This window comes from Hibiscus syriacus, unplaced genomic scaffold, assembly GCF_006381635.1.
Source record: "Hibiscus syriacus cultivar Baekdansim isolate YM2019G1 unplaced genomic scaffold, ASM638163v2 tig00111392_pilon, whole genome shotgun sequence".
In the NCBI taxonomy this organism is placed as follows: domain Eukaryota; kingdom Viridiplantae; phylum Streptophyta; class Magnoliopsida; order Malvales; family Malvaceae; genus Hibiscus; species Hibiscus syriacus.
The window spans coordinates 279738-292968 of record NW_024063078.1 but is presented as its reverse complement, the minus strand read 5'-3'; the positions used below and the strand labels follow the sequence as shown (position 1 = coordinate 292968).

General features: G+C 31.9%; 1 protein-coding gene and 1 pseudogene across 1 annotated transcript; one reads left to right on the top strand and one right to left on the bottom strand.

The window, feature by feature from the left end:
• Positions 1–1184: 1184 nt before the first annotated feature.
• LOC120160334 lies at positions 1185–4808 on the top strand (annotated as a pseudogene).
• A 1831-nt stretch (positions 4809–6639) lies between these two features.
• On the bottom strand, positions 6640–7193 carry LOC120160469. The gene has a single exon (XM_039170883.1). The coding sequence runs from the start codon at positions 7122–7124 to the stop codon at positions 6696–6698; it is 429 nt and encodes a 142-aa protein (XP_039026814.1). The 5' UTR covers positions 7125–7193; the 3' UTR covers positions 6640–6695.
• Positions 7194–13231: the final 6038 nt, after the last annotated feature.

Here is a 13231-nt window from a genome sequence, read left to right as displayed (position 1 = left end):
GTGTTCGCGTTGCGATTTTCATATTCGCGTTGCGATTTTGGAAAATCGCAATGCGAATTTGTACTATCGCATCGCGATTTTCAAGAATCGCGTTGCGATTTTGGAAACTGATTTGCGATTCTGGAAACTGATTTGCGATTCTGGGGATCGCGTTGCGATTTTTATTTCGCGTTGCGATTTTGTTGGTCATTTTGGCAAATCCAAAAAAAGTTGGTTAAAATCGTATATTATAACTTTTTTTTGGTCACTGAGGCGATTTTCTCTTTTTTAAATATAATTCAAATGATTTTAACCTTGCTGGTGAAAAACATTTTCTCCATAATTATGTATCTCAATAAATCACCGTCCAATAATAATATACATCAATATCAACAATCAGTTTGTCTAGTAAGATAAAGTATTAAATTTCATAAACAATATTAGGAGTTTGAATTCTAATGTTAGCCATCAAATTAAATTGGGAAGATCGCCCCTTAATAGATTTTTACAAAACTCAATCTAAATATATCTATTAATAATTCAAATACTGATAATTAATTCAAAATATATTGTACATCAATAATGGTTAATGACTTAAACACCATCAACAAAAAGGAGGATCACGAGTTAAAGTTAGCTCAGAAATTTTATAATTTCCATATTTGATTAGAATATAGATATGGTAAGTTTTTAGTTCATATTTTCTCCGATCGACTAAATTAATTTAAATATTATAAAAATTTATTGTATGATATTTTTTAAATTTAATTAATTTACACCATTTAAAATATCAAAATTAAGATAAGATCCGTTGCAATTTTTACTTGTGGCAACCAACCAATAAATTAAGGGCCAATTACAAATTTGGAATCGTTTTGGTAAAAAATTGTTTTTTGAAATGGAATCGTTTTAGCACCTTTAATCATTTAATGGTGGAGTGACTAATGTATTAAGTCTAGTGAGAAAATTGAAATTTTTTAAAGTTCAGTGAGTAAAACATGAGAGAAAGTAAAATTTAATGATGAAATTTATAATTTACTCTAAATTTAAATAATCTACCGAGCCCTCCAATCAAATAAAGAAAGTTAGCCTAGCCCTCTGACCTGAGCTGGCCGCCTAAAATTTTTCCCGCGTTTAAATAAATAAATAAATGAAAATTCCTTTCTTCTTCTCCACCTTCTCCACCACTCTGACTATTTCCTTCATATTCCTTTCCTCTCCCTTCACTCACCTCATTTCCTTATCCAAACAAACATTCCCAAATCCCTAACTCTTCCATTTCCTTTCCCTTCCTCCTCTTCTTTTCCTCCCTTTTCCTCTCCTTTCCCGCCCTTTCCCTATCCCAGCGGCAGCAGCAACAACCCCCCAAAGGTAAGGATTTGATTTGGATAAATGATTTTTCTGGAGGGGTCAAAAGTAAATTTTTCCTTTTACTTAATCGGAGAGGAGGGCTTAATTTAACTTATTAGTATTCGAGAGGGGTCAAAATGGAAGTTTACCATGTTTTTAAAATTTTGTAGGATATTTAATTGATTGCGGCGATCGGGAGTTCCGTAATAGACGGCAGATTATGGCTTCCCGACGACGGTTTCCTTGCAGCCGGAACGGCCAAAAACCTAACTATCCCCAACCTCGTCCCGACTCTCTCCACCGTCCGATCGTTCCCTATCCGGAACAATCTCCGGGGCAAGTTCTGCTATGTGGCACGCGTCTACCGCGGCGCGAGATACTTGATCAGGTCAACTTACTACTACGGCGGAGTCAACGGGTTTGATTTTCCTTCGCCTCCCGTTTTCGATCAGATTGTGGATGGCACATTCTGTAGCGTGGTGAACACGACGGAGGATTATTTACAAGGCTTGTCGTCGTATTACGAAGGCGTGTTTGAAGCTAAAGGGAGTACGATGAGTGTGTGTATTGCTTCGAATACGTATACGGTGTCCGACCCGTTTATTTCGAGCTTGGAAATGCTGATTTTGGGGGACTCGCTTTACAATACTACAAATTTTAATTCTCATGCTTTGAGGTTGATTGCTAGGCACAGTTTTGGGCACAATGGATCCATTATCGGGTAAGCCAAAGTTTTATGGAGCAGGTTTTTAGCTATATATTCATATATTACTTTCTAATTTTGAATTTCATCAAGACCCATTACATTTATTTTACCAGAATTTAGAACTTAGACCAATTGCTGATGGGTATATGAACTTGAATGGTTGATTTTTGTTAATTTGATTAGTATAAATTGAGGAACTGCTATTTCTTTATCCGATTGCATCAACGATTTTTCGACAAAGTTTAACACTATTATCCGATTGCACTGACTTCTCAAATTTAAAGTACGAGATCAAATTCTTGAAATTTGAGCTTGGGTTGTTTATTGTAAACTCTTTCTGTGACTTTTTTGGCAACCAGATACCCTGATGATCAATTTGATCGATATTGGGAGCCATATGAAGAAAATGTGTCTGTTATAGCAAGCAATAAGATCCCGGCTGTTTCTGGGTTCTGGAATATCCCCCCTTCAAAAGTATTTGAAAGAGCACTTTCAACGACTCGATCGGAATCCCTGGAGTTGAGATGGCCACGTTTCTCCCTCCCGAACTCTACTTATTAAATTGCTCTGTATTTTGCGGATAATAGTGATTCGCCGTCAAGCTCCAGGGCATTTGACATACTCATAAATGATGTAAGGTATTATAACAATTTGATTGTGAGTTCGGAAGGGGTTGCCGTCTTCTCAACCAGATGGCCTCTTTGTGGTCCTACGAATATCCCCCCTTCAAAAGTATTTGAAAGAGCACTTTCAACGACTCGATCGGAATCCCTGGAGTTGAGATGGCCACGTTTCTCCCTCCCGAACTCTACTTATTACATTGCTCTGTATTTTGCGGATAATAGTGATTCGCCGTCAAGCTCCAGGGCATTTGACATACACATAAATGATGTAAGGTATTATAACAATTTGATTGTGAGTTCGGAAGGGGTTGCCGTCTTCTCAACCAGATGGCCTCTTTGTGGTCCTACGAAGATAACTCTAAATCCTGCTGCCAATTCGAATGCTAGTCCATTGATCAATGCTGGGGAGATTTTTGATGTTCTTCGCCTCGGAGGAAGAACTCATACAAGGGATGGTATGGTTGCTAACTATTTCTACCCGCTGTTATGTAATTTAAATCATGAACTGATATTCTTTGTTGCTGGTGCGCTTCACCTTTACCGATTGAACTTCTAATATATTGTTGCAGTAATAGCTCTAGAAGGATTGAAGAACAGTTTGAGGAACCCTCCACTAGATTGGAGCGGTGTTCCTTGTCTGCCCCGTGATTACTCTTGGACCGGAGTTCGATGCTCCGAGGGTGAACGAATTCGTGTGGTTTCTTTGTGAGTGAACTAAGATGCAGTGTTTTCGGGCTCTACATTTCTCTTACTGTTGCTCAAGATGGTTATTTTATCTTCATTTGTTTCCAGGAACCTGTCTGGTATGGGTCTTTTGGGGTCACTGTCACCAAGCATTGCCAATTTAACTGCACTGAGTAACATGTAAGATATTAAACTAAATTGCTAGCGTTGAAATTCGGAGATAATAACATTCTAACTGATTTCATCGTTCCTTCAACAGTTGGCTCGGCAATAACAGTTTATCAGGAGTAATACCTGATCTCAGTTCATTAAAGCTACTGGAAACATTGTAAGTTCATTATTCTATTATATTTTCTCTCTTTGATTCATTTGGCAGCCTAAACTGTTGGTAAATGGGCATTCTATAATTGCTTTTCATGAACCTATATCTAATATGCTTCACTTTCTGTTAAAGGCATTTGGAAGACAATCAGCTCACTGGAGATATTCCATCATCACTTGGAGAAATTGAAAGCTTGCGTGAACTGTAAGTCGCTCTCTCGATATCCGGCATTCTTTTCCTCATGACTTTCCGTAGCCCATTACATATACGTCTATCTTTACATTTTGGTCATCTTCCTCGTTGATTCATTAACATTTTCTCGTGATGAACTATTACATACAGTGGATACTTTATTAAGTTTAATATTTACAATTTGGTTCATACAAGGGGTAAAAGTTCGGCAGTAAATTTGCGACTTCTTTTGCGCTAGTGCTAGATGCTTCTGTTAAACTAATCATAATAGGTAAAATATCAAAATGTCATGTTTTCGGTATTGCACATGTTTTAAAGCATCTATGTTACCATACGTATATTTGTATTCGACACTCACCCTGAGTTCGGATAACATCGATAGCAGATATGCATGTTCCTTTTAAGTGTACCTCTCCATCTTTACTGTTTTAGTGGTTAGCCCCTCTGAAAACCTGTTTTGATCCTTTGTTCCCGACATGATTCTTTCCGTGTTCTAGGTTCTTGCAAAACAACAATCTGACTGGCCGAATACCCGATAGCCTTGTTGGAAGACCGAGGCTCGAAGTTCGGTAAGTATATTTACTTCCAACTTTAAACCTTTTTGAAATCATAAACTTGCAACTAAAACTAGAGCTCTCGATTCGTTTTAGGACTTCTGGGAATCAGTTTTTGACACCACCACCTTCTTAAGTACGTTATACATGCAACCAGAGGTGAGCTTCACACTTCTCGAATGGTCGAAATAGTTGATTTCAGCCTACTTTAAGAGTTTTTCTGGCAAGTTTCACCATTGTCTCTGGGTTTCTCTTGTTGGCAATATAGTTTAAAATGTCATTCTTCATCATACCTCACTAACTCTTTTTCTTTTTGAATTGTAATTTTATGAATGTTCATATTGGTTATGTATGTATTTTCCATGCATGTGTACGCACATACATAAGCACTTTTGTAACATATTTTGGTTCGGTTTTTATCAGTTAATATTCGATTAAAAAATAATTAATATAAAATTTTATTGTTTTTTAAAAGTTGCATTAGTTTGCTCAATTTCTAGTTTTAGCTTACCGGTTCAAGTAGTCGAACCGATCTGAGTCCGACAACCATTACTTTGTTGGATGGTTGGGTGCCAATTAGGGCTGTAAGTGAGTCGAGCTCAAGTAGTGCTGATTTGACTTGAAAAGTATAAAATTGAGCTCGACTTAATTCGAAAATTCGTGATTTTAAAATTTTTAAGCTCGTCTTGAACTTAAAATAAAGAAATGAAGCTCGACTCGGCTCGTGAGCTTAAAATTTTCAAGTTTCATTCGGAATCAAAAGTGAAGCTCGATTCAAATTCGAACTCGAACCTTAAATACATAAAACCTTTGTTTTTTTGGCTTAAATGCATCAATGCCCCCTAAATTATACCGTTTGTACCGAGTTACCCCTTAAAGTATTTTTAGGTACATTTTGCCCCCTAATCGTTATCTCAATTGCCCTAAATCGTTAATTCCGTAAAAAAAAACATGTTGGTAAATTACATATTTAGTCACTTAACTATTTATGTGGTTTTGTTTGAGTTACCCAACCTTTGTTTTCTTCAAAATCATCACTAAATTTAAGTTTTTTTACGTTTTGGTCACTTAATTTTATTCAAATTGTTTTTAAAAATTTTAATGTATAAGAATTCATTAATATTATGTATTTTTAGTCCATGCATAAATTTGAGGGTTTTAAGTAAGAGATTAATGTTTATGGTTTGGGGTTAGAGGTTATAGGTTTATTATTTAGGGTTATTAATTTAGAGTTTTAAGTTAGGGGTAGGGTACAAAATGTTGTAATTAAATAACTTTAAAGGTTAAATTTATGCGAAAATGCGATAGGGGTGCAAATGATAAATTGGGTATTACAAGGGCAAATGTGACTCTTAATTCTTTAAAAAATAACATACAAATGGTAATATTGTTATTAATTTAATTTCAAAAATCTAAAATTTTAATATATTATTTTTTCGAGTAGCTTACGAGCTTTTCGAATCGAGTATCAAATAGTTCGTTTCAGCTCGTTAAGAATTCGAGTTGAGTTAAAGCTCAAGTCGAATCTATTTGATTTGAGTATTGATTGAGTTAATCTCGAGTAACTCACTATCTGTCTTATCTTATTTATAGCCCCAGTGCTAATGACAACCTAATCATGAGTTTAAAACCAAAGATATATCGAGGGGATGTTGGGATGTAGTTATACACCTAAAAATTTCATATCTACTACTATTATTATTTATAAACAGATTAATTAATGATTATTATAAAATTAAAAATAAAGAATTAAATTAAACATTCACAAATAATATTTAAATATGAAATGATTCAAATCGGGATATTAAGAAATTTGGTAATATCAGTTTTATCTACGTGACCAGTATCTCATTAGTGGTAAATCACACTGTGCTTCAAAGAAAATAATCACCTAACTCCGAACACGAAAGATGAGATGAATTATCAACAGAATTGATTTAAGTGGTAAGCAGTTTAATATTATTTAAGTAAGATTTCAAGTTTAAATCCTTATGAATGTAGAAAATCCTTGTTGGGTAACTCATTCAACAAAATTAAACATGTAACCCGGATTGATCTGAATTAAGTGGTAAGCAATTTAATATTATTTAAACAATGTTTCAAGTTTAAATCTTTATGAATACAAAAAATTCTTGTTGAGTAATCCATTCAATAAAATCAAATGTACGACACTAATTGATCTGAATTAATTAAGACAAATATCGAAAGTAAAAAAATAATGAACTCAAACAACAACCAAACAAAACCCCTTAGAATGTCGGATCAAACTCAACCTTCAATGATATTCACTTATGTTCAAACAACCCTTTTCTCGTCTTCACACTACTCCTTGAAGAAGACGATGTGAACATAGAAGAAGCACGTTGCTTCTTCAACCTCAGCAACTCTTTCCACAAAACCGTGCATCTCGGTGGCCTCGGCGAGGACTCGTCATCGTCGACGAACAAACTCGCCCTCCTCTCCTCTTTCTTCGCCGCTTTTCCCTCGTCTTCTTCGTTAACCGTTTTTCCTCCGAATCCGGTTTTACCGTCATGCTCCCGGGACCGCTGCAATACTTGACAGAAAAGCTCACCGGCAGCACTACTGCCGCCGCCCTTCTCCTCGGGTTGAGAATGTGGGTTGATGGAGATGAAGTTGCTTTCGTCGAGGAAGAAATCACTGGAGAATGAGATCCGGGATGTTGAAATGGGTTCAGTGGTTGCTTTCTGGGCCATTGTTTTCTTGAGAATATATGAACATGGGGTTGTGATTTTATAGAGGAGGAGAGGCTCTTTTGCTTTAAATTCTTCATATTTATGGCTTCATAACTTTGGAAATTGGGGAGGACGATGAGATTATAACAATGAAGTAATGTTGTCTGCTAAAGACGAAACAGGTTATCTAATATGATTAGTTGACTGGGATAAAGCTGTCTTCTGCTTTCAAACCTAACTATACCTCACCAAAAACTTATTTTTATAATCATTTGTAAAAGTTTGATGTGACATGTATTTTCATAAAATATTTAATGTGTTATTATTTTTTACTAAAAATCACTAATTTTATTCAAAAATAAAAAAAATATCATAAATTATAATAAAATGTACAATTATAATAGTAAATTAAAGCACATATTTAATACAATTTTCTATAATCATTGAAACAAAAGTAGTAATTTAAAACCACATAAAAATCATACAAGAAAATATTAAAAATATAATCAATAAAACTCGAATAAAGATAGATACAAACATATTTCATCACATCGTCAAACAAATTACAAAAAGAGATTAAGCTACTGAAAGATCAAAGACATATGACAAATTAGACTTTAATGATGTGAAAAGATATTAAGAAACACATAACAGATATTTAAATCCAATTCAAGAGTTCAAAGTAGAGAATATCAACAATATAATATATAAGTGACATATTGATCAGTCGTGGTAGTGTCATATTGATCAGTCGTGATAGTGTCAAATTAACCATTGAGAAAAAACAAGTAAAAATAATGACCAAATGATTAAAAAATGTCAAAATACATATAAAAAAAACGTGCTATAAAGATAGATAAAATAATGTCATACAAATACTTATTGAAAATAAATATATAATATAAGAAAATAAAAGGACGATAAAGAATAATGACAGTCGACAATCAATAATTAAATTAACAATGTCGTCGATCAACAAAGATAAAAAAAATAATAAACAACTTACCAATTAGAAAAAAAACTAATAATTTTAATCTATATACTATAATAATACACATAATCAATGATGGATTGAAGGTGAGGTTGTCATCGATCATCTATTTGAAAATATTAATTTTTTATATTATATAGATATTTTTATTTTTTATTAATTATTTAATTTCATCTCTAAAATTTTATAAATTCATCTTCTTAAAACATAATAAATTCACCAACAACTAGCTGGTTTAGATTGTTTAATAAGACGATGCACTACATTTCTTAAACAATGTTAGGGGTTCGAATCATGACGTTCGTGAATGGAGTAAACTGGATTGATAACATCACTCTCGCCTCTGTAATACCCGATTTGAATTAGGTGACCAATAGATTAGATATCAATAATTAATTCAAAAAATATAAAACTTCATCTTCTAAAATATAATCATTTATTTGTCCCTTCGCATGATAATGGTATAAATATGGTATTTAGGGTTAGTTCATGTCATTCAATCTTAAAACTTCTTTAAATCCCTCCACCCAACAAACAGATAAAAAGCAACCGACTTTTGCACATAAAATTCATTTAAAATTACTTTATTTTCCCTCTATTCTTTCAGCCAATTCATCCAAGCAAGGTTGTCAATTAGGTATTCATATTTATCAACCATAAATTAAGTATTTATAGAACCATATAATGAAATGGACGTGTGAGACTTTTGGGTACCACTCGTATAAATAAGGATGGAGATGGTCAGGTTTTAATGAATTCTATCCGATTTGAAAAATATATAATTTTCATCTAAAATACGATTAAACTTAAATTTAGGATGACTCCATCCGAACTAACACTTGACTCATCTTTTGAGAAAAAATTTGACCTGATATGAAACAAATATATTTATAAAAATTATTAATTTTATTCGATAAAATAGAGATCTAATTTAAAAATTAATATAGAGAGAATTATTATTGTAATTATCCATAAATATATAAGATATAATTATATTATTATTCAGATCATATCAAATCGAGTTTTTTTACCATAAACTTGAATCCGACTTGACTATATTTTATCTCTAAAAAATCTGATCTGATCCAAGCCCAAATTTAAAAACCCAAGCATGAGTTCAATTTAAATATCATTATTTATAATATTTTTTTGGAAAGTAATACAAGAAAATATTCATTTATCGAAAATTGTATCAATAACGCCTTGCTAATTACAGACTAAGCAAACACAGTCGGGACTATCATAAAATCTTACAATGATCGCGTAGTGATAGTTTGATAAGCAAAAGTATGAATAAATGAAATGATGACGTATATAAACTGATCGCACCAACGGCTCTGAGCACCAACCATGGAAGAGAAAAACTTGAGGAAGATCCAAAATGTCAAACAGAGAAGGCGATCTCCTCTAAAAGGCAATCACATCCATAGAAACATGTTGGAATATAGATCAAGAAGAAAATCCAAGAAATAAACCTGCATTGAAAGTCCACAAACACTAGTAGCTATGATACCTTTTACTACAAAAAGGGTCAAGAGAAAACATTAATATTAAACTATGATAAAACTAAAATTGAAAACTAGTAAAAGAAAATAACAAAAAATGGGAATAAAAGGGTAGAGAGATGGACGTAAACGGCCACCACAATTGGTCACGGGGACCATGAACTTATTTTCGGCTGATTTTGGGGAAATACAATTCATTGGGTATAAAGTCATAGGCCGAAAGCATGAACTGGAGTATTTTAGCCGATTCAATTTTTTATATAAATTTTAATATTCTATATATAATTTAAAATTTATAAATTTTACAAGTTTCAATATATATAGGGTGAAAAAATATTTTTTTTTATTATTTTAGGTGATTATAAGATAACGTTTATTCGAAAAATTCTTAATTATTTGATAAGTACCGATATTATGGTTAAACTTAAAATTTCTAGAGATAACAATAATCATTTTAACGATTTATGGGATTATTTTATATTTTATTTAATATAAAAGTATGAAGAAATAGTATTATAATGATATTAATTATGAAATATAAAATTATCTTCTTATAATTTTTTAATTAATTCTTACGATTTACTGATTGGTAAACCGTTATCTTTTTTTTTGTTGATCGGCGACGACATCAACTTTAATGTTGGTTATCGACCGCCGATATTTTTTATTGTCCTTTTATTTTCTCTCGTTTTTTTATTTTCAATAAGTATGTCTGTATAACACGTTTTCCTCTGCCTTTATGGCACATTTTTCGATCGTTTGACCGTTGTTTTCATTTATTTTTTTCTAAGGGTTGATTAACATCGCCACCACTGATCAATATGTCGTTCATATGATATATTGTTGATATTTCCTGCTTTGAACAATCGGATTGGATTTTGATACCCGTTATGCATTCGTGGATAGCTTTTCACATCGCTCGATTATGATTTGCGGTTTATCGGTGTTCTTTTAGTAGCTTGATCCCCTTTTGTGGTTCTTTTGTCGATGCGATCAAATATGTTTGTATCTATATTTGTTTGAGTTTTATTGGTTAGATTTTAATATTTTCTTGTATGACCCTTATGCAATCTTTAAATTAATAGTTTTGTTTTAATAATTATAAAAAATTATCTTAATTATATGATTAATTTACGATTATGATTGTAAATATTTATTGTAATTGAGGATATTTCCTATTTTAAACAAAATTAGTGATTTCTTTAAAAAAAAACGATTTAGTGATGATACTAATTGAATTAGACTTTTAAATAATAAGTATTAATTTATTAAAAAGTAAACTGTTTTGATTCAATTAGATTGAATCGTGTTTGATTTAATTTAAAATTTTGTATTTTAAAATTATCTATTTCATCTAAAATTTTAATTATTAAACTATATAAAAAATTTGTAGTAGGATGTAATGAGAGATTGTAACGATAAACATAATATCTTTATCAAAGTTGATTTAGCATGAATTCAGAGAGATTTTATTCGATCTTAGACTCGATTCAAATTTTAAGATAAAAATTCACATTTAATTTAATTTGGTATAAATATGTATAAAAAATCACATTTTTATCGAGTAAACTAAGAATCAAATTGAAAAGAAAATATAAATAAATGGGTATTATAACAATTATTTTCAAAATATATGAAAGAAAATTATATTATTATCTCGAGTCAAAGATTTTCACTCTAAACTCGAACTCGAATTCACCCTTTACAAAATTGATCCGATCAAAATTCAACTCTTCCATCTCAAAAAAAACCAGAACCTATTGAATTTGAATCGAATCATTATTCATCAAATTTAAATCAAATTATCATGCTAAGTATAATGACTAATCATATCATCAAATAACCATAAAAATAATTATTTTAAACAAAAAAACATCGAGAATTATAATTAATAAAAAATATATAGCAAAGTACAACAACAACAACAAAACCCTATTCTCATATATAATAGGGTAAGGGAGAGGTAGGGTAGTAGGCTGCCCCCAACGCATTGTTGAGAGTAGCTTCCGTTGAAGACCTCCGGTAGTCAAAAAATTAAAATAAAGATAAAATGCAATGTATGTATAAATTAATAAAGAAATACATAGTTGAACAGTTTTCATATGCAGTCTTCATATGAGCGTTTGTACTGGGAAGTACTTATCGGTTTCGAAGTACTGGAAAGTATATAGCAAAGTGATTATATTATAAAAATTAAAGATAAATTATTACATTATGTAAAAAATAATAATTATTATAATTATATAATAAGTATAGATTATAATACGATAAATGCGTTGCTTCCAACTCAAAAATTAAAATTAGTCCATCAGAATTCGGTTGGTGTACCTTACCCACCTGTAGGCCTGTAAACGAATCGAACCACACGAATAGAGGTATGTTCATGTTCGTTTATTAAGGAATATAACTTGTTCATGTTCGTTCATTTAAATAATAAACGAACATAAACGAACACGAACGAACGAACACAATAAACGAAAATAAATGAACAACACAAACAAAAAAACTTATTCGAACACAACAAACGAATGTAAAAAAAGTAAACAACAAGAATACACAACTTAAAATTCATTAATATAACTTGCAACTTTATAATTAATTTGTTCAAATACGACAAAAACATACATAAATCATAAATAAGCTATATGAACATAATAAAGTCTTAAAGTTAATTTGTTCAACAAAATAATCTTATTGAAATTCAAACAACTTCAATAATCTTCGTAACATATTCAAATTGCCCTCTGTTTCAACATAAATGAACATTAATGAACGAACATAAACGAACATATAATCGAACGTTCACGAACGTAAATGAACGAACGAGCCCTTTGTTCATGTTCGTTCATTTAATTAAACGAATGTAAAATCTTGTTCATTTAATAAATAAACGAACATAAACGAACTTCCCGCCGTACGATTCATGAACTGTTCGTTGAACGTTCAGTTCATTTACAGACTTACTCACCTGACTTAACTTTTTTTAAAAATAAATATTTTAATAAAAAAAATTATGTTAATATTGTAAAAATAGTTTTACATTATGAAATGAATCATAATCCTTATTATAATGTTAAGGGTAAAGTATATAGTCCCCGAACTTTTAGTACATTTACATTTTGATTACTCAACTTTTGAAACTTGTAATATCACTATCAAACTTTTAGTTTTTTTCAGTAAGGTCTTTGTCGTTACCTCCCGTTAGTTTTTTCTGATGTGGTACCTAACCCCGTCAACCCTCGGGTAACACCCTTATTCTTCTTATTCTCCTTCTTCTTAACCAATAGCGGAGGGAGGAGAGACAACATCAAGAAAGCACAACTGATTTGGTTTTGGTAGGAACAATTTGAGAACTCTAACGACGACGGCGACGTGGTGAATGGATGACCCAATCGACCAAAAATAAATGAAAACAAAAAAGGGATGTTGGAGTTTTTCAACGAGATTCGGGTCTTTTCCACATCGAATAGATGTGAGTCTCGACGAGTGGCTAGCGGGTTTTTGGTCGGAATGGGGTAGCGCTCCTACTTGTACTGGCGGTGATGGTCATCAGCGATTGACTACGGAGATCAGTGATGGGTGTTTGAACGGTCTTTTCATGATTTGGGACGAATGATAAATAATGAGTATGA